General features: G+C 46.8%; 1 protein-coding gene across 1 annotated transcript in view; it reads right to left on the minus strand.

Annotated features, from left to right (window-relative positions):
* Nucleotides 1-4971: 4971 nt before the first annotated feature.
* Nucleotides 4972-21914, minus strand: part of ATP1B3 (ATPase Na+/K+ transporting subunit beta 3) — an 89630-nt gene continuing 72687 nt past the window's right edge. The window contains exons 4-7 of the mRNA XM_068280481.1: nt 17024-17214; nt 13781-13831; nt 8871-8954; nt 4972-5874 (exon numbers count right to left, since the gene is read on the minus strand). Of these exons, the coding sequence (XP_068136582.1) occupies nt 5707-5874; nt 8871-8954; nt 13781-13831; nt 17024-17214 (494 nt within the window). The 3' untranslated portion in view covers nt 4972-5706. The remainder of the gene's footprint in view (nt 5875-8870; nt 8955-13780; nt 13832-17023; nt 17215-21914) is intronic.

Below are 21914 nucleotides of genomic sequence, written 5' to 3' on the forward strand. Positions count from 1 at the left end.
TTCAAAATCGCCCTGAAAGCGCTTGTGCAATGATTCTCTATGAGATAATTCACATCAGTGCGGTTAGTTTGCGATCCGCTTTTAACCACTTGCCGACCGCACGCTTATACCGTGCGTCGGCAAAGTGGCAGCTGCAGGACCAGCGCGTCGCCAGCTGCAGGCTGATTAATCAGGAAGCAGCCGCTCAATTCACGGCTGTCAATTCACGGCGGGGGGCTCCGTGAATAGCCTGCGGGCCGCCGATGGCGGCTCGCAGGCTAAATGTAAACACAAGCGGAAATAATCCGCTTTGTTTACATTGTACGGCGCTGCAGCGCCGTAAGGCAGATCGGCGATCCCCGGCCAATCAGCGGCCGGGGATCGCCATGTGACAGGGGACGTCCTGTCACTGGCTGCACAGGACGGATAGCGTCCTGTGCAGCCCGGATCACTGGGCATGACAGGTAGGAGAGGGAGGGGGGGAATTTCGCCGCGGAGGGGGGCTTTGAGGTGCCCCCCCCCCCGCAACTAGCCTGCACGCAGGAGCGATCAGACCCCCCCTGCACATCATCCCCATAGGGGGGAGAAAAGGGGGGGGCGATCTGATCGCTCTGCCTGCAACCTGATCTGTGCTGGGGGCTGCAGAGCCCACCCAGCACAGATCACAACAAACAGCGCTGGTCCTTAACCTCCCTGGCGTTCAATTTCCCCAGGATTTCTGTGCAAAAAGTAATAAAATTTATTTTTAAAACCTTTTTTTTCTGTAACTTGCCAAAATGTGTCAAGCAAGGGTCTATTATACAGTGCAGGAGAGTATTGATGTGTATGCACGTTTATACTGTTCACAGCATGTTTTTATGGACGGATAGATCTGTCAGTACCGCTAGGGAGGTTAAGGGGGGGTAAAGGCTGGGGTCCTCAAGTGGTTAAAAGCGGTGCTTGGGCCATTTTTTAGGCGATTTGCCTCAATGGAAACTATAGGAAAAACCGCAAAACGCTCACAAAATCGCTTTGGCAAGTGATTGCATCAGCGTTATTTTTTTTTTTTTTTAAATACATTGAATTTTTTCCGGATACAAAGACGGAAGCGCTCTGCAAAAGCGCTTACAAAAACGCCCACAAAAACGAGCAAACGGGCAGAAAATGCTTTAAAAAAAACGCAGGGAAAAAAAGCCCACCGCGGACGGACATGTGAACAAGGCCTAAGGGAGGAAATGACATCAGGATTGGCTTCAAAATGGCCACCGTTAAAATGGGAAATGCGAAGGAGGATTTTCTCTTTTTACTGTAGAAAGATCACTAAAATCAAAACATGGACAGTGCAATACATATGTTATGTAAGTAGAGCAAGTATTTGTATTAGTAGTAGATATGTTTCTGAGATAGTATGGCTGACAGCTCCTCTTTAACTGCTTGCCAACTGCTCCACAACGTGTGGCATGAATGCAGCGGCAGGCCCAGGACTGCTCCACGGCAATTGGCGTGAAGTGCTAGATGTGCGCACATCCCCGCTGGAATGACAGAGCTCCTCTCCGTCATTAGCCTCCCAGCAGCGATCGCCGCTAAGAGACTGTTAGATGGCGAAACTGCCGTCTATTTACATAGTACAGCGTTGCAATCTACGGCGGAGCTGTACTATGTTACACGGCTGTCCCCGAGAGGCAGGAGAGTGATCGGCTCTCATAGGTTGGTGTCAATGAGAGCCGATCACTAGGACTGGCTGGCGGGGAGAGGGAGGGCAGAGTTTATTAAAAAAAAAAAAAATGTAAAATGTATTTATATAAAAAAAAAAAAAAAAAAAGAATAAAAATACAATATTTATAAAAATAAATAAAGCTCTGTTGGGCAAAAAAAAAAAAAAAAAAAAAAAAAAAAAAAAAAAAAGGGGGGGGGGGAAGGGGGTTGGGGGAATCGAATCGGGGGAGGAAATTACTTGTGTGCTGGGTTGTATGGCCCTGCAGCGAGGCCTTAAAGCTGCAGTGGTCCTATTAGAAAAAAATTGGCCTGGTCACTAGGGGGGGTTTAACCACTTCCCGACCGCCTAACGAACAGAGGCGGCCGGGAAGTGGAGCCCGCAAGGACCAGCTCATGCCCAAAGGCGGCGGTCCTTGTAGGGGCATGGGCGGAGCGATCGCGTCATCCGTGACGCGATCCTCCGCCGACGCCTGTCCGCTCACCCGCCGCAACATCCCGCCGGCCATACGGAAGCGCCGGCCGGATGTTAACCCGACGATCGCCGCATACAAAGTGTATAATACACTTTGTAATGTTTACAAAGTGTATTATACAGGCTGCCTCCTGCCCTGGTGGTCCCAGTGTCCGAGGGACCACCAGGGCAGGCTGCAGCCACCCTAGTCTGCACCCAAGCACACTGATTTCTCCCCCCCCCTGCCCCAGATCGCCCACAGCACCCCTCAGACCCCCCCCCTGCCCACCCCCCAGACCCCTGTTTGCACCCAATCACCCCCCTAATCACCCATCAATCACTCCCTGTCAACACTTTTTTTTAACCCTAAACTGCCCCCTGGGAACTCCTGACCACCCCCCACCCCTCAGATTATCCCCAGACCCCCCCCCCCCTTGTGTACTGTATACCTCTCTCCCCCTGATCACCTGTCAATCACCCATCAATCACCCCCTGGCACTGCCACCCATCAATCAGCCCCTAACCTGCCCCTTGCGGGCAATCTGATCACCCACCCACACCAATAGATCGCCCGCAGATCCGACGTCAGATCACCTCCCAAGTGCATTGTTTACATCTGTTCTCTACTCCAAACACCCACTAATTACCCATCAATCACCCCCTGTCACTGCTATCCATCAGATTAGACCCCTATCTGCCCCTAGGGCACTCAATCACCCGCCCACACCCTCAGAACCCAGCCCTGATCACCTTGCCAGTGCATTGCTTGCATCTATTCCCCCCTCTAATCACACCTTGAGACACCCATCAATCACCTCCTGTCACCCCCCTGATCACTCGGCCAAACCCTCAGACCCCCTTCCGATCACCTCCCCAGTGCATTGATTGCATCTATTTTCCCCTCTAACCACCCCCTGAGACACCCATCAATCACCTCCTTTCACCCCCCCTAGCATTCCTATCCATCAGATCAGGCCCAATACAACCTGTCATCTAAAAGGCCACCCTGCTTATGACCGGTTCCACAAAATTCGCCCCCTCATACACCGCCTGTCATCAAAATTTGCAGATGCTTATACCCCTGAACAGTCATTTTGAGACATTTGGTTTCCAGACTACTCACGGTTTTGGGCCCGTAAAATGCCAGGGCGGTATAGGAACCCCACAAGTGACCCCATTTTAGAAAAAAAGACACCCCTATGTATTCTGTTAGGTGTATGAAGAGTTCATAAAAGATTTTATTTTTTGTCAAAAGTTAGCAGAAATTGATTTTTATTGTTTTTTTTTCCACAAAGTCATTTTTCACTAACTTGTGACAAAAAATAAAATCTTCTATGAACTCGCCATACACCTAACAGAATACCTTGGGGTGTCTTCTTTCTAAAATGGGGTCACTTGTGGGGTTCCTATACTGCCCTGGCATTTTAGGGGCCCTAAACCGTGAGGAGTAGTCTAGCAAACAAATGCCTCAAAATGACCTGTGAATAGGACGTTGGGCCCCTTAGCGCACCTAGGCTGCAAAAAAGTGTCACACATGTGTTACCGCCGTACTCAGGAGAAGTAGTATAATGTGTTTTGTGGTGTATTTTTACACATACCCATGCTGGGTGGGAGAAATCTCTCTGTAAATGGACAATTGTGTGTAAAAAAAAAATTAAAAAATTGTCATTTAGAGATATTTCTTCCACCGAGCATCGGTATGTGTAAAAATACACCCCAAAACACATTATACTACTTCTACTGAATACGGCAATACCACATGTGTGGCACTTTTTTGCAGCCTAACTGCGCTAAGGGGCCCAAAGTCCAATGAGCACCTTTAGGCTTTACAGGGGTGCTTACAAATTAGCACCCCCCAAAATGCGAGGACAGTAAACACACCCCACAAATGACCCCATTTTGGAAAGTAGACACTTCAAGGTATTCAGAGAGGGGCATGGTGAGTCCGTGGCGGATTTCATTTTTTTTTTTGTCGTAAGTTAGAAGAAATGGAAACTTTTTTTTTTTGTCACAAAGTGTCATTTTCCGCTTACTTGTGAAAAAAAATATTATATTCTATGAACTCACTATGCCTCTTAGTGAATACTTTGGGATGTCTTCTTTCCAAAATGGGGTCATTTGGGGGGTATTTATACTATCCTGGAATTCTAGCCCCTCATGAAACATGGCAGGGGGTCAGAAAAGTCATAGATGCTTCAAAATGGGAAAATTCACTTTTTGCACCATAGTTTGTAAACGCTATAACTTTTACCCAAACCAATAAATATACACTGAATGAATGGGTTTTTTTTTTTAATCAAAAACATGTTTGTCCACATTTTCGCGCTGCATGTATACAGAAATTTTACTTTATTTGAAAAATGTCAGCACAGAAAGTTAAAAAAATCATTTTTTTGCCAAAATTCATGTCTTTTTTGATGAATATAATAAAAAGTAAAAAAATCGCAGCAGCAATCAAATAGCACCAAAAGAAAGCTTTATTAGTGACAAGAAAAGGAGCCAAAATTCATTTAGGTGGTAGGTTGTATGAGCGAGCAATAAACCGTGAAAGCTGCAGTGGTCTGAATGGGAAAAAAAGTGCCTGGTCCTTAAGGGGGGTAAAGCCCACGGTCCTCAAGTGGTTAAGACCGCGATCCTCAAGTGGTTAAACAACACCTCATTGATAGAGGTTACAGCTATGCAGACCGGAAATTTGGTGATATCTGGGCTAACTTTACCATGTGTGAGGAAGTAACTGCTTTACTTTGCATCAAACCGTTTTATATCTGAAAACACTGAAATCGTAATTACTGTCACACAAATCATTCACAGCAGAAACATTCTTAAAAATTAATCCATCAACTTCATCATTTTTAAAATCCACTTTATTTTGCTTTTTCATACAGGACTTAAGGCATCTGCACAAGACACACAATTCTTGCAGAGGTTATAAAATCTTTCTTTTTTTTAAATCATTTTTAATTCCTTATATTTATTTGTACATGTTGGTCAGGTACCATTCGCTTGTTTGTCATCGTTTTTTGTTCCCTAAAACTGTGTAGGCTTTGAGATATGACCATTAAACCAGTGTTAAATCAATTAAATATTTACATAGCACAACACATTAAGCTTTGTAACACTCACAGAGGGGGCTTTGGGTGCGAAGGGGAGGGGGGGAGCGGGAGGATAAAATCACATCAAAAATATGACGAACACCACCAGTATAATGTTCGGAATCAGCTATTTACAGGTCCCCTAATATGAAATGATAATTTATTTCTTTAAATGGTTTGTAAACTGGCCCCGCGCAAGGCCTTAGAGATGTGTTTAAGGGAGGATTTAGCCGCGTCTGAGCTGAGGACGTCTCGAGAATGCATGGCATCTACGGTCTCAGCACAGACGTGGTTAAATGGGTCAGGATTGGAAGCACAAACAGTTATGCTACCCTGGATCATGTGCCATTTACATCATCCTTCCAGATGGTCTCCTATCCTACAATAGCAGGTATGGCTGATTAAAAAAAACAAAACAAAAATATAATAATATTAAAAAAAAAACAAAAAAAAAACCACAATGTATTCAACTGGACACTGTTCAGCTGCCTAATTTATTTGAACTCTGAAATTGACTCTGCCGAGGAACTTGTCTCGCTCGTCCTCGTTCTTCAGGTTGGGAGAGCCGTGGATCTTGCACTCTAGCACAACCTCTGATGTACCGGTAGCATTGGCAGGTATGATCTTTACCGCAACCAAAGGCTGCACGTAGTTCATCTGTACCGAGAAGAGAAAGCAGTGCGTTACTCAATGGTATTCCTTCACACAAGACAAGCTCACACCTACAAAGTATGTCTCACAACCCTTTTCCCCAGGATACTGACTAAAACAAGAGGGGTCACTTGTGGCCTGGGCGTCTTGCTCTCCTTAGCCACTGCAATTATATACATGGACCCCCTTTTCCAGAGTCCTCAGAAGTAATTCGATGTAATTATCAGTATCCCAGAAGCAGATACATGGTTGACATTTCTGCATGGGCGGATGGGACACGCATGCGCAGAAGAGATGACTGGTGTGACTGAGCGAGATTACCGGGGCTGATTGCGGCTGAACGGAGGCACCCAAAAGGACATCGCGGGATGCAGGAAGCCCCGGGTGAGTATAAAAATATTTTTGATTTCGACATCTCAGGTACCTTTTAACCTCCTCAGCGGTATGGACGAATATATCCGTCCATCACCGGCGGAGGTCGCCGGTCAGGCCCTGCTGGGCCGATTTTTGCAAAATAAAAAGCAGCACACGCAGCCGGCACTTTGCCAGCCGCGTGTGCTGCCTGATCGCCGCCGCTCTGCGGCGATCCGCCGCGAGCAGCGGCGAAAGAGGGTCCCCCCAGCCGCCCGAGCCCTGCGCAGCCGGAACAAAAGTTCTGGCCAGCGCTAAGGGCTGGATCGGAGGCGGCTGACGTCAGGACGTCGGCTGACGTCCACGACGTCACTCCGCTCGTCGCTATGGCGACGATGTAAGCAAAACAAGGAAGGCTGCTCATTGCTGCCTTTCTTGTTTATTCTGGTCGCCGGAGGCGATCAGAATGACGCTTCCGAAACGCCCTCTAGTGGGCTTTCATGCAGCCAACTGCATGAAACAGTTTTTTTTTTATTTAAAAAAAAACCTCCCGCAGCCGCCCTGGCGATCTTAATAGAACGCCAGGGAGGTTAAAGTGGCGCTCTAAGCAAAAAATTACAGTAACGTCCTTCAGCAGATCGTACTCCTGCATATAAAGTAGGCATGTGCTAAAGAGATTTTAATCCAGCAGACAAACTGCCCATCTTGTCAGAACTTTTGAAGTAAGAGACTCATGCTGCCAGCTCACAGTTCTATTTACTGAAGGAGGTATAAAACTGCACATGACGCTTCAATCTATATGCCAATATCAACTTCTCAACTCCTAATGCACAGCCTAGCAAGATTGGCTGGTTGACTGGTGACAATTTACGCTTTCTTGGTTTTCATTTCACTGAGGGAGCTGTGCGGATAGTGAAAATGCAATGTGAGCCGACAGCATGAGTCGCTTGTTGCTTTAGACTTTCAGATAAGATGGCCAGGAAACTTGTTTCACACTGGTGGTCTTTATTGTTTTACATAAAGTACGGTTTACTTTAACCACTTGCCGACCGCACACTCATACCGTGCGGCGGCAAAGTTGTAGCTGATCGCGGTTCGCAGACTAAATGTAAACTCAGGAGACGTTTGTCTCCTCTTTACATTGAACGGCGCTGCTGCTACAGCAGTGCCGTAAGGCAGATCGGCAATCCCCGGCCAATCAGCGGCCGGGGATCGCCGCCATGTGACAGAGGACAGCCTGTCACTGGCTGCACAGGACGGATAGCGTCCTGTGCAGCCCAGATCACCAGGGGGGACAGGGAGGGGGGAATTTCGCCGCGGAGGGGGGCTTTGAGGTGCCCCCCCCCGCAACACCCAGGCAGGAGAGATCAGACCTCCCCTGCACATCATCCCCATAGGGGGGAAAAAGTGGGGGGGGGGGGCGATCTGATCGCTCTGCCTGCAACCTGATCTGTGCTGGGGGCTGCAGAGCCCACCCAGCAGAGATCATAAAAAACAGTGCTGGTCCTTAAGGGGGGGGGGGGGGGGGGGGGTAAAGGCTGGGTCATCAAGTGGTTAAAGCTGCTGGACATTGGGCTGCTGGCTGTGTCTGGTGGAGATGCTCGGTTGCTACTAGAAGGTTTACAGAAATGGTTTGTGAGCAGCAGAGCATTGTGTAACACATGCAGGGAAGCAGCTTGCAGCTATTTGGCACCCACAACAAACATCCTCTATTTCTACTGCTCACTATTGTGCAGTTTAATCATCTTTCGGCTCAGATCTTCTAGAATCCTTGGCTGCTACAGAACTGCAAAGGATTCTAAGAAACCTAGGCATAAAGAGGAATAAACTGCATTTCCACTAGTTAACACAAAACAAAAAGTGGCATTAAAGAGGAACTGTACCCAAAACAATTTATATACTGTATATTTTTTAAACGCTATTAATTCATAAATTAGTTAGTGTTTACCGATTGTAAAATCTTTCCTCTCTGAGGAAAGATTTTTCTCCCTTTTTTTCTGAAATTTATCAGAGGCGGGAAAATCTTTAGTACTGGCAGGTCATCTCTGCAGAATGTTCGGTTACTGAGCATTCTGAAGCCAGTACAAAACCAGCCTGTGTCCCAGAATACTCTGGAAGGGGGCATTCCACCAGCCGGTGTCCCAGAATGCTCTGGAAAGGGGCATTCCACCAGCCGGTGTCCCAGAATGCTCTGGAAAGTGGCATTCCACCAGCCGGTGTCCCAGAATGCTCTGGAAAGGGGCATTCCACCAGCCGGTGTCCCAGAATGCTCTGGAAAGGGGCATTCCACCAGCCGGTGTCCCAGAATGCTCTGGAAAGGGGCATTCCACCAGCCGGTGTCCCAGAATGCTCTGGAAGGGGGCATTCCACCAGCCGGTGTCCCAGAATGCTCTGGAAGGGGGCATTCCACCAGCCGGTGTCCCAGAATGCTCTGGAAAGGGGCATTCCACATAATAAACAGCCTAGGACTAGCCTCAATGGGCAGGCGGGGGCTACATACCAATATACAGCAATATATACATATAGGAATTGCTTGATGCTGAAAATAGGTTTAATGTAAAAGTTAGTATCCTGAATCATTTCCTGCATTCTACTATATGTAGTAACAGTTGCTCATTCATGCAGCCATCTTTAAAAGCATGGTCACTTACGTGGACTTTCTTTCCATAGTATGGAAAATACATCAAGTCAATCTTCCCATATTCTGGGTAATACTGCAGACTCACATTCTCTACCTGTAAAGACAAAAGCTGAGGTTACAGCCAGTAGCGTTTCTTACCAATGCCACATCTCACAGGTCACAGCATAGGATGGCAGCTGACAGACTGCGGGAGGCCCAGTGCACACCAATAACCTCTAGCAGAGCTGCAAAACGCTAGAGGTTTTTGAAGCAGATTTCAGAGGGATTCTAGGCATGTTTAGAGAGGTTTTCTAAGCATGCCTAGCATTGTTTGGAGCGGTTTTGTGTAGCAGATTACAAATATTGTTACAGTAAAGCTGTTACGGAAAAGCTTCTGTAACAAACGCCTGGAAAACCATTCTGCTCAAGCGTTTTTCAGAGCGGTTTTCTACTTTCCTTTACTGTAACATTGAGGCAGACACACCTCAGAAATCTCAAAAATGCTGCATCCCCAGTGTTTGCGTTTGTGGAAAAAACGAGCCGCTCTGGTGTGCACCAGCCCATTCACTTTCATTAGCCAAGTGGTTTCCCCCTGCAAGCAGTTTAAAAAACACTTCGGGAACCGCTCAGGTGTGCACCAGCCCTACCTGTTGATACCGCAATCTTGGGAGATTGAGGGATGGTCAAGGAAATGCAAATTTGACACCAATTCTGCAGCTTGCAATTGAGCCAATCACACTTGTGTCTGCAGGAACCACAGACAATTTTGTTGCAAGATTGTGAGAGTTTTGGGGTGCATTTTAATGCATGTAGGTTTTTTAATATATACAGTAGCCAGTGATATCACTGATAAAACACGTGTGTTGTGCAGAATAGTGCAGGTTGTACATTTGTATGAATGCTATACAGTATCGCAGGTGCCTCCTGAACACACAGCAGCACCACAGACATTCACTACATGTGTGTAGGCAAACTGTGGCAAAACTGCACATTTTCCCAAGTGTGACTCCTGCCTTAGGGCCAGTTTCCATATGTGAATGGGAGCCGATGCAGCTACGCATCACTTCCACTCCCATTCACGTCACTTCCGCACCGGAAGATGCAGAGTCGGATGGAGGAGACGGCGGGCGGATGTGGCCATCCTTCAGATTCTCGGATCATTCCGCAAAACCAGCATGCAATGGAAACTGTTCCATTGCCGTGCATTGGTTACAGTGCAGCCGCATTGCACCGCATACAGTGTACACAGGCCCTTACTGTAAAATAAATGAATAAAAGAATGCGGTTACCTGGGGAGAGGTCGGCTACTGAGCAACTTTTTCAAAAATTTGTACCATCTTTAGCATACTGACAGCACATTGTGAAGTACCTGCGTTTAGTTAAAGGACAACTGTACTGCGAGGGATATGGAGGCTGCCATATTTATTTCCTTTTAAGCAATACCAATTGCCTGGCTATCCAGCTCATCCTCTGCATAATACTTTTCGCCATAAACCCTGAACAAGCATATGCAGATGTTTGACATTATTGCCAGATCTGAGGCTTTGCCTCCAATATTGAATGAAGTATTCACAGACTTTTGAGAAACTCACCAGAGCTTTACTAAACCATACCAAACAAAACATCAACAACTAAAGTGAGAGGGATATGGAGGCTGCCATATTTATTTCCTTTTAAACAATACCAGTTGCCTGGCAGACCTGCTGATCCGCCACCTCCAATACTTTTAGACCTAGACCCCGAACAAGTATGCAGTAGATCAGGTGTTTCTGACAAGTTTCACTGCATGCTTGTTTTTTGTGTGATTCAAACACTACTGCAGCCAAATAGATCAGGAGGGCTGCCAGGTAACTGGCATTGTACAAAAGAAAACAAACATGTCAGCTTCCATATTCTTCTTGCTTCAGGTTCCCTTTAAACTGAAAGAAAAAAAAGAAGGTGGGGGCTTGGTCAATGGATACCTCTAACAGTAACCTGGGTTGGGGCTTCAAACTTCACAATAGTTTATAGCTATTTGGTAGCATTGATAGAGGCAATGTGACAAAAAAATGCTTCTATACAATCCAGTCCGTAAGTACAGGTCCACTTAAGATATTAAGTCTGGATGAGGGCAGGTGGGCAGTAAGTAGCTTATACTGCTTAGACTCTGTAGGATTTTCTTTCCCAGCATCCTCTGCAGCACAGCTTTCACTGGGAGGGAAGGAAACCTCTGCTGATATCAGGCCAGTCAAAAAATATTACTATGCCGGGGACACAGATTAAATATTATAGGTAAGGATTACTTTACCAGAGTGGTTTTAAAGCCTAGCTTCCAGCAGAGATCTAAATATAACCATCTGGTAACTTAGTGAACACAGGGGCTTGAATGCTACCCGCTAATGTCAAATGAGGTTTCTGTATGTAAAAATCTGAATGAGAGGCTGTGTGGTTATGTCTGCTGATGTATGGTGCAGGATGCTTGACCTGCAGGAGGGCATGGCACAGAGGAGATCGCAGCCTGCAATCTTGGAGAGCTACAGGAAACTGATAGTAAAGGGTCTCCTGATCAGGTCATTTACAAGCGACTTACTTGGCAAAAGCATTCTGCAGACCTTACACACAGATGAAAACAAGCTTGACCACCTAGTACCTGCACACAACGAGTGGGATTTAGGCTTAGGTCACACTTACAATGTGTACAATTCCATTCCAGTGATGTCCTGTCAGTTTTGTACCAGTTTGAACCTGAACCAATTACAATTATATAAAACAAACAAATGCTGTATCTGCAAAATGATGACATACTTACCATCACTTCTCAGAACTCACCATTTTCTAACAACGATTCCTTCCAGTTCCGACTAGATCTAGTCAGAACTGAAAGCCTTAGGGCCCTTTTCCACTATATTTGATCAATCACAGTGGATAAGCAGTACGTGGGAGAGGAGAAAGATTGATGAGTGGGAGGAAAGTATGACGTGTATGTTTATTTTGACTTATTTCTCAGTTCAGGTTTGCTGTAATGGAGAGGAGCGGAACTGACAGAAAACTGGCAGGATTGGAACTATACACATTTTAAGTGTGAACCCAGCTTTCGCCAATTCAAAAACACCCCACCCTCTCACCTTCCCAAATAAAGACCTAAAACTAGAATGCATTAAAGAATGAAGCTATGTAATAAAAGTGATCCCTTCAGGGAGGTATTTACACCTCTGAAAAGGTTTCTGTGTAAACTGCGGTTTGTAGGTGACAGCACTCTGGAGTAATAAAGAACACAGGACAAACACATACACCCCGCACAGCATGGCTTGCCAGCCCACAGCAGAGGCAATACTGGGGACAGGATTTATGAACATTTGTTCCATAGATTGTGAGGATGGTGCTGGATTTGTGTATTCAGCTGCTCTTGCAAACTGAGTTAATTGAGGAGAGCTACAGCTGCCTGAAGAAAAACAAAACATGTGGGGCAATGAGTAAGGGTGTGACTGTGTGACAGGGGGTAAAAGGTGCTGGCTTACAGCCTGTTACACAGGAACAGACCCCGCTGTGTTCTGTACACCCCAGCAGTGCTCTGCAGCATTGTGGGAATTCTCCACATACTCTCTCCAGAAAACTATCCACACCGCCATCTCATCTGATCGCCCACAGTGACAACAGTCAACATTTCCTCAGGAAAACTGCTGCCTCCAGCCATCGAGATTCTCCCTCTAAACTTTCCCATGATGCACTGGGGAAGGAAGAAGAACAGACCTGCTAAGCCCCTTTAGAAAAGCTCATGGAGACATTGAGTAACTGCATTTAGACAGGTAGGGCAGATTAATTTCTTCACAGCCAAGTTCAAAGAATAGGTGTTTATTTAGAAAGAGGTTTTTATCCTTCCACCCAATAATCAATTTCTTTCAGTTTTAAAGTACCGTAGGTTTATACTCAAAATTAATTTTTTGCTGTAATGCACTAAAACACAGTAAAAATGAATATGAAACCTAAGACTACTCCGATGTGCTATAAAAGCACATTTACACCTCACTGAAGCTAACGGATATCATTCCTGGCTTTGGGACAAATTATCAGACTCTCACAATTAAGTCATTAGTAAGCAAATAAAGGAAAGAAAGTTCTCTGCTTTCCCATGGATACAGCAGGAACTTTTCTGCCTCCTTTACACTGTTTATTACACTTTCAAAACAATCTGATAGGCCTGAAACACACCAGAGGAGTTTTTCTGAGCGTTTTGAGTTTTTAAATCTGCTGCTAATGTTATCCTATGTGTCTGTGCACACTGGAGCAATGAGGTTTTGTAAAAAACACCCATAGCATTACATTGGGAAGAGCTTTTAGAGTTTTCAAAACCTCTTCCCAATGTAATGCTATGGGGTTTTTTACAAAACCTCATTGCTCCAGTGTGCACAGACACATAGGATAACATTAGCAGCAGATTTAAAAACTCAAAACGCTCAGAAAAACTCTTTTGGTGTGTTTCAGGCCATAATTCCGGTTCAGCACAGGCACGCTTATCAATTAGCAGCTAAATTAGGTAAAAATCTTGTTTTAACCCTTTCAATACCTCGAAAACATTAAGAAGGTTTTGGCTGTTAAAGGGGGAAGACACTATCCATAAAACCATATACTTTTCTAGCCCACCTCCAGGCACAGATTTAAAAATACCACCTAATATCTTTTGTCCTTTGATTGAAATGATGCTTCTGCAGCTAAAAATCCTTCCCCATCATTGTCTGAGGATCTGCTCACCTGTAACCTGGTGACTGCTGCCAAGTTTCACATTTTCAGATTGCAAAAGCACATTTTTTGCATTATGAATTTTGAATACATCATTTTGAATGGATTGTATTTCAGTGCAATCTGTTATATTAAATAAACTTGAACTAGGACTTTAAACAGAAGGCCTGGGAAATGCTGTTAACGTCAATCCATTTTATGGAAAAAATGAATTCTTCCACTTACTTTAGAAGTACAGTTTATTTTAGGATTTCCTAGCGGCTTTAATCCAATTATCTGAAAAAAAGAGAAGAAGAAAACAAAAATGACATGTAAGGATGCTGGCATTATCATCAATACAGAGAGATCAACAGATTAGTACTAACAGGTTATCCGGGGGATATTTTCTATGAGCTGCAGAATGCTGTGCAGATGATAATGTCACTTGCAGAAAACAAAAATCTCAGGGCTCGTTTCCACTAGAGCGAATCTGCATGCGTTTTTTGCATGCAGATTCGCATAACCAATACAAGTGGATGGGGCTGTTTCCACTTGTGCGGGATTCTGTGCAGTCTGCTGTGCAGAAAAAAAAAAAAGAAAAAAAAAAAAAAAAAAAAAAACTCTGCATGGCAGAGCCGTCAGAATTCGCATACCGCACACGAATCGCCACTAATGTGATTTAATAGGAAAACCGCAAGAGTTTTTGTCTTGCGGTTTTCCATGCGTTTTCACGTGCATTATCGCTTAAAAACCCATGTCAAAGCTTACCGGCATTGACATGGTTAAAAATCACATAGCAGAAACCGTGTGCAATTCTGCGTGAAAATGCACATGGAAACGTGAACGAATCCGCACCCGCATGCGGATTTGTTGACGCGTTTTCCGCAACAAAATCGCAACGCACAAGTGGAAACAGGCCCTAAGGGCTGGTTCACACGGGAGCTTGGCGCAGTTTACCGCCACGCATTTGGGACTCCTCAGCTAAATGCTCTCATTTAAGTGAATGGGAGAGTTTAGCATTGCACGGTTACCAGTGATTACCGTCAATTGTGTAAACGCAGCATTCAGATCCCGTCGGTTCAGCCGGCCCTAGAAGCCGCATCCAGAGTCGCCTCGCTGCCACGGCTTCATGTCTCCTTGCGGGGGAAGCAGACGATCGCAGGAACCGCCGCCCCGCAAACGAGACTTCACACGACAACGCGGCTTCCGGCCGCCAAACGCCGCCTGCCGTCCGTGTGAACCAGCCCTAACACTACCAAACAGACCTTTCTGTTCATAAAACTTCACTAGCCAAACCAGCAGGGGGCGCTCCGACTAATGAAGCACTGGTACATTCCGCAGTGTGTATTTAACTTGGCACGCATTTATAGTATATATATATAAAAAAAAAAAAAAAAGGGCGCAGTGTTTGCCAGTAGTAGAATGGCGCTGAGAATAGAGATATTCTACTATTGAATTTCCATAGCAGAATATCGGTAATATTTACATATATTTTACTATGGCTTAACCTAACACAACTCTTACATAGAACCCTCCCCTGGTGGTGCCTAAACCCTGAGATCCCCTGGTAGTGCCCAGCCCTAAGACTCCCCACTAGTGGTGCCTAACCCTAAGAACCCTAGTGGTGCCTAACCGTTAGCGCCGCCCATGTTGCCTAAACCTAACACCTCCCCCCGGTGGCACCTAACCCTAAATCCCCCTCTGTAATGAGTCTCTTTTACTTAAAGGACTTACGAGGTGAAAAATCGTAATTTTGGTCTTTACCTGTTTACTATGTGAATCCATAGGTGTGTTACAATGCGTCCTCCGTTGCATTCCGCCTCAAAAGTATATTTTATATCCCCCCCAGGCTACGACCCGACCCCACAGCACGGGTCGTCTCCTATGCCACATTCAAGATGGCCGCCGCAAAGATCCACGGCTGCGCAGTACGCATGGCGGAGAGTGCGGCTGCGCAGCTCTCCACCCTCGCCCAGCCGCGTACTCGCTGTTAGCGTCATCCTACTGTGACAGCGGGCGCGCTCACAGCGAGGGCGGAGAGCTGCGCAGCCGCAGTCTCCGCCATGCGTACTGCGCAGCCGCGGATCTTTGCGGCGGCCATCTTGAATGTGGCATAGGAGACGACCCGTGCTGTGGGGTCGGGTCGTAGCCTGGGGGGGGGAATATAAAAGATACCTTTGAGGCGGAATGCAACGGAGGACGCATTGTAACACACCTATGGATTCACATAGTAAACAGGTAAAGACCAAAATTACGTTTTTTCGCCTCGTAAGTCCTTTAAAGGCGTTATCAAGGCAATTTTAATCAAAATAAGGACTACTTACCTGGGGCTTCCTCCAGCCCCAAGCTCCCAGCATGTCCCTCGCCGCCTTCTGGTCCCCGGCGATGACGTCAGGCCAACCTCCAGGCAACTGCGCAGTATGCTCCGATCCACGTGGCGGTGATCGACAGCGCCGCTCACGCAGGCGCAGTACAGGCCAACCTGGAGGTCGACCTGATATCGCCGGGGACCGGGAGGTAGCGGCGGTGAACGGCTGACGACAGAGCTGTGGCGAGGGACATGCTGGGAGCTTCGGGCTGGAGGAAGCCCCGGGTAAGTAGCACTTATTTTGATTAAAATTGCCTGATAACTCCTCTAAACCGGTGTGCTAAATGCCCCCCTTGTCGCTAATTGAGAACCTCCGGGTGCCCAAATTTACCTGTATAATCACTTACCGCCTCAATTTGCAGCAAAAAGTCAATTGTCTGCCACCATGTGCCCCAAATTTCCCCTTTCTGCCGCTAATTGCAGCATTTATCATAGGTGCCAATGGGGCGCAATTTCTTCCGTAAGGGCTCCTGCGCCCTATTTTCCTGATTCGCTTAGGACATGGTTACAGCTGCATAATGGTTTAGGTAACAAACAAAATAATTTTCTCTGCACATATCAGTAAGCTGCCTAGCAAAGCTCAACTCTACCTAGAACATTTAAGGAGATTTGGATAAAGCAAGGCAAGTGTTATAATAAATTAGCTCCAGATTTTTACTACCGTCTGGATCCTTGATAGGAAAAAGGTCACTCACTTCTGGTTGGGTTTATATTGGTGTCACAAAAGATAGCGTTGCTGTAAAGAAAACCAATGTTAGGTTTTCATTCCTCGGTTTTGGAGGAGTTGGACTTTAAAGTGACCAGAACTTGTGCACAGCAAACAATGAAAAGTCTTTATTCCACATACAGTGGCTAAATAAATTCACTTCTCTGTGTCCACTTTTTGTTTGGGCAGATCAACACCTCTAAAGTTCTTATCAGCAACTGTAATAGACTGCAGAAAAATTCTTTCACATAGTAAGCACCGAGGCGTAACCCTTTTAGTGCCTTCTGCAAAAGTGATAGAACAGAGAGGAAGTTCTGGGTTTAGTTCCCTTTTAGGGAATAATGATAAGCTAATCTTAACCTGTTCCTCTGCACATGCTTGTGGGGTCCATATTCTGCACACACAAGACACGTACCCTGTTCATTTTGATGATCACACAAGGGCTCCCATCATTGTACCCGAAGAACTCGTTGCCTTCCAGCCCAGCGCAGGGACCCAGGAAGGACCTGTTGAACTGGCAGGACAGCTTCTTCTCTACCTCATCCTGCTCATAATATTGGCCCTGCGGGCATTGCACATTGGAGGCTTGCACAGAGTCATTATATGCTGAAAGACACAAAAGGAACAATGCAGGAAAGGTTTAGGACGCACAGCATCTCCGGGCACACAAGTCATACATAGATAAGCAGGTTATCCTATAGCATAGCACTGTCTACATTGTCTCCAAAACCCCAACAGTTTTGCTCCATGACAGAGCAAAGCAAAATCGGTTAGAATCCTTATGGTGTTTTATTGCCCTGTGTCTCCCCTGAAGAGATTTACCCTCACTTCCTATCCCAAGGTCCTCCTTAAAGGACCACTGTCGCGGAAAATCTTAAAAATGTACAATATATGTAAACACATACAAATAAGAAGTATGTTCTTCCAGCGCAAAATGAGCCATAAATTACTTTTCTTCTAGGTCGCTGTCATGTACAGTAGGTAGTAGAAATCTGGCAACCGGTTTTGGACTAGCCCATCTCCCCATGGGGGTTCTCAGAGTTTTATTTTCAAAAGCACTTAGTGAATGGCAGTTGCTACGTCCAACTGCCCAAAAAAAAGTGTACGATGAGCAGGGAGGCTGGCCAGCATCTTTGTATAAATCTTTTTCAGGGAATGTCTGTATATAGACCATGCTGAGAATCCCCTATGGAGAGATGGACTAGTCCAAACCCTGTTGGTGATGTCAGACTTCTAGCAACATAGGAGAGAAGAAATGTATGGCTCATTTTACACTGGAAGAGAAAGGGAAAGAGCGAAAACAATGAAAAAAAAACTGACTGAGGTTCCTCACTATCGAAAAGGTTGATTTGTTACTCTCGGTCCTTGTTTTGAGTGATATGACCACCATCATGAAGATTAAAAAAAAATAAAAAATAAAGTATATTTCTCCTTGAGTAAAATACATTATAACTTTTCTCCTATGCTACGGCCAATTACAGTAGTTAGCAAAAAGCGGTCAGATCTTAAATTAGTCAATCTACTCAGGGGAGATTCTTAATACCTTGGAAGGATCTATATAAAAAAGAGGTCAGCCAGCTTCCCTAGCACATCATTTTGGCAGTTAAGCCTGTACACATCAAATTTTGACTGGTCCATCATTGACCTATTTTATTTGTAGTTTGAGAGTTTGCCTACAGTCTGCTCACAGTGTTTAATATCCGATGACTCTCTTACTATATGGAGTAAATGTGTTAGCCCAATGAAGATTACATACTTACCTAGCCATCAGTTCCTCTCAGAAGCTTACCATTTCCTTCTAACAATGATTCCTTCCAGTTCTGACAAAATCGTATGCAAAACACTGTGTCGGGCATACCGCTCTGTGGCCCCAGGAGTCCCCCATAATTAAATAATTGTGCCAAATGAATGTAAATCCTCTAGCTAGCATTAGGCTAGCTAGTAAGAGTCTCCGGCACCCTCCGATCGCCGCCGATCCCCCGTTTATACACCACCCCCCCCCCCCCCCGGATCTAGCAATCGCACAGCCTCCCTGCACAGCTCCGGTCTCTCTATGGGGAGGATCGGGCTTGCGCATGACGTCGGCGGCGTCATGCCGTCATCTGCAGTTCTTCCCATAGAGAAGACCGGAGCTCTCCGGAGAGGCTGCGCCGATCACTGGATCCAGGCTGGGTAACGTATAAACGGGGGAGCTGCAGTGCCGAAGACTTCTTCTAGCTAGCCTAGTGCTAGCTAGAGAATTTACAGCCATTAGGCACATTTACTTTCTAATCGGGCAAATAGTAATAAAACCTCCTGAGCGCCGTAACGCTCAGGAGGTTAAAGTACTCCTGATCTGGTACTTCGTCCTCGATCATTTTAAAATGTTTTATTACTGGTGCTGTGTGACTAGCACACAGCACCATCCTTCCCCTTCCAGTGCCCCCTGTGGCCCGTTCTGACATAAAATGTGCGTGGGGAGGAAGTGACCATTATTCCTCCCCTCGGCTCGCTTATCATTCATCCCCCTCCACCTGCCGCTATAGTTCCCCTTATGATTTACTACACACAACACGCAGGGGAGCTGCTCTGTGTGTGATCGTGTGGTATTTGAGGTAGGAAGGATATCTGACCTCAAATACCACACGATCACACACAGATCAGCTCCCCTGTGTGCAGTAAATCATAAGGGGGGAACTATAGCGGCAGGTGGAGGGGGATGAAGAACTGCCACTTCCTCACCGCACAAAATCAATGTTCTGCCTCAGTCGAAGAATATGACTGAGCAGAAGGGGGACTACAGGGGCACAGGAGGGGGGAGGATGGTGCCTTGTGCTAGTCACATCACCAGTAATTAAACAATCTTAAAGTAGGAGGGGGGAAAGGGAACCATGTCAGGAGTACTTTAAGGCCCTTTTTCACTATATCAGTTGATGTCAGTTATAACTGAAAGGACAACGGATGTGCAAGGTAATGGCCATGTTTCCGTATGGTTCAAGTTGGCGATTACTAGTTCACGAACTGCTGACGCAGAAGTTGTTAGAGGGTCATCGCCATTTTTAAAATGGAGAATTCCATTGATCACAGTGGACAAACAGGACGCAGGAGAGGAGAGAGCGATTGACGAGTAGCCTACGCGGCAGACAAGTATGACGTGTGGATGTTTATTTTGACTTATTTTTCAGTTCAGGTTTGCTTTAAGAACATTTGTGAACAAAAGCAGCATCTTGTTAGGAGTATTAGAGGTACAACGCTGGAAAACAGCAACCTTTGCAGATATTTCTCTGCCTCACTTCAGCAGGACACAAGGTCATTTCAGCCCTGCTGGGAAGTGAACAAATGACCTTCTGATCACAGCATGTCTAAGAAAGGCTCATGTAACCATTTCATCCCTAGACAGCTGGGGCTGCACCACAAACAGCAAAAGCACTTATGAAGTCTGATGCCCAGTGCAGCCCTGCTCCTACGTGAGGTCTGATGCCCAGTGCAGCCCTGCTCCTACGTGAGGTCTGATGCCCAGTGCAGCCCTGCTCCTACGTGAGGTCTGATGCCCAGTGCAGCCCTGCTCCTACGTGAGGTCTGATGCCCAGTGCAGCCCTGCTCCTATGTGAGGTCTGATGCCCAGTGCAGCCCTGCTCCTACGTGAGGTCTGATGCCCAGTGCAGCCTTGCTCCTACGTGAGGTCTGATGCCCAGTGCAGCCCTGCTCCTACGTGAGGTCTGATGCCCAGTGCAGCCTTGCTCCTATGTGAGGTCTGATGCCCAGTGCAGCCCTGCTCCTATGTGAGGTCTGATGCCCGGTGCAGCCTTGCTCCTATGTGAGGTCTGATGCCCAGTGCAGCCCTGCTCCTACGTGAGGTCTGATGCCCAGTGCAGCCCTGCTCCTACGTGAGGTCTAATGCCCAGCGCAGCCCTGCTCCTACGTGAGGTCTGATGCCCAGTGCAGCCCTGCTCCTACGTGAGGTCTGATGCCCGGTGCAGCCTTGCTCCTATGCGAGGTCCGATGCAGCCCTGCTCCTATGCGAGGTCTGATGCCCGGTGCAGCCTTGCTCCTATGCGAGGTCTAATGCCCGGTGTAGCCCTGCTCCTATGTGAGGTCTGATGCCCAGTGCAGCCCTGCTCCTATGTGAGGTCTGATGCCCAGTGCAGCCCTGCTCCTATGTGAGGTCTGATGCCCAGTGCAGCCCTGCTCCTACGTGAGGTCTGATGCCCAGTGCAGCCCTGCTCCTACGTGAGGTCTGATGCCCAGTGCAGCCTTGCTCCTATGTGAGGTCTGATGCCCAGTGCAGCCTTGCTCCTACGTGAGGTCTGATGCCCAGTGCAGCCCTGCTCCTACGTGAGGTCTGATGCCCAGTGCAGCCTTGCTCCTATGTGAGGTCTGATGCCCAGTGCAGCCCTGCTCCTATGTGAGGTCTGATGCCCGGTGCAGCCTTGCTCCTATGTGAGGTCTGATGCCCAGTGCAGCCTTGCTCCTATGTGAGGTCTGATGCCCAGTGCAGCCTTGCTCCTATGTGAGGTCTGATGCCCAGTGTAGCCCTGCTCCTATGTGAGGTCTGATGCCCAGTGCAGCCTTGCTCCTACGTGAGGTCTGATGCCCAGTGTAGCCCTGCTCCTATGTGAGGTCTGATGCCCAGTGCAGCCTTGCTCCTACGTGAGGTCTGATGCCCAGTGCAGCCTTGCTCCTATGTGAGGTCTGATGCCCAGTGCAGCCTTGCTCCTATGTGAGGTCTGATGCCCAGTGCAGCCCTGCTCCTATGTGAGGTCTGATGCCCAGTGTAGCCCTGCTCCTATGTGAGGTCTGATGCCCAGTGCAGCCTTGCTCCTACGTGAGGTCTGATGCCCAGTGCAGCCTTGCTCCTATGTTACATGTGCAGCTTTTCCAGTGTCCACTGAATGTGCCACACCAGCAAAGTTGGGGTTTAGATACAGTAAACTTTAAATCCCATCCACACACATCCCTTTGTAAGCCCAAACTAGCTATCAAAGAGGTACTACTACTCCCCCAATAGCGCCCTTTACTCACTGGGACCCCAAAAGTTCCAGAAATAACATTACAATAGGGGGTTCCATCAGTATTACCCCCCATACTGATGGAAGTACTGCACCTGTTGTCCAGTTCACTCTGCAACCATCTTCATAAATAACCACTACAGGGCGGGAAACACAGTGAGGGAATATACAGTGTATACCAGCCTTTTTTGGTCCAGAGGAACCCTTCTGAAAATTCTCAAATCTCGGGGAACCCCTGTGTTTGCAAGCAAGAATAATAAATATATATTTGCGTGCTGGTATGTTCCCCTGTTTGTGTGGCTGCACTGTCCCCCCTTT

This window comes from Hyperolius riggenbachi, chromosome 4, assembly GCF_040937935.1.
Source record: "Hyperolius riggenbachi isolate aHypRig1 chromosome 4, aHypRig1.pri, whole genome shotgun sequence".
Lineage (NCBI taxonomy): Eukaryota > Metazoa > Chordata > Amphibia > Anura > Hyperoliidae > Hyperolius > Hyperolius riggenbachi.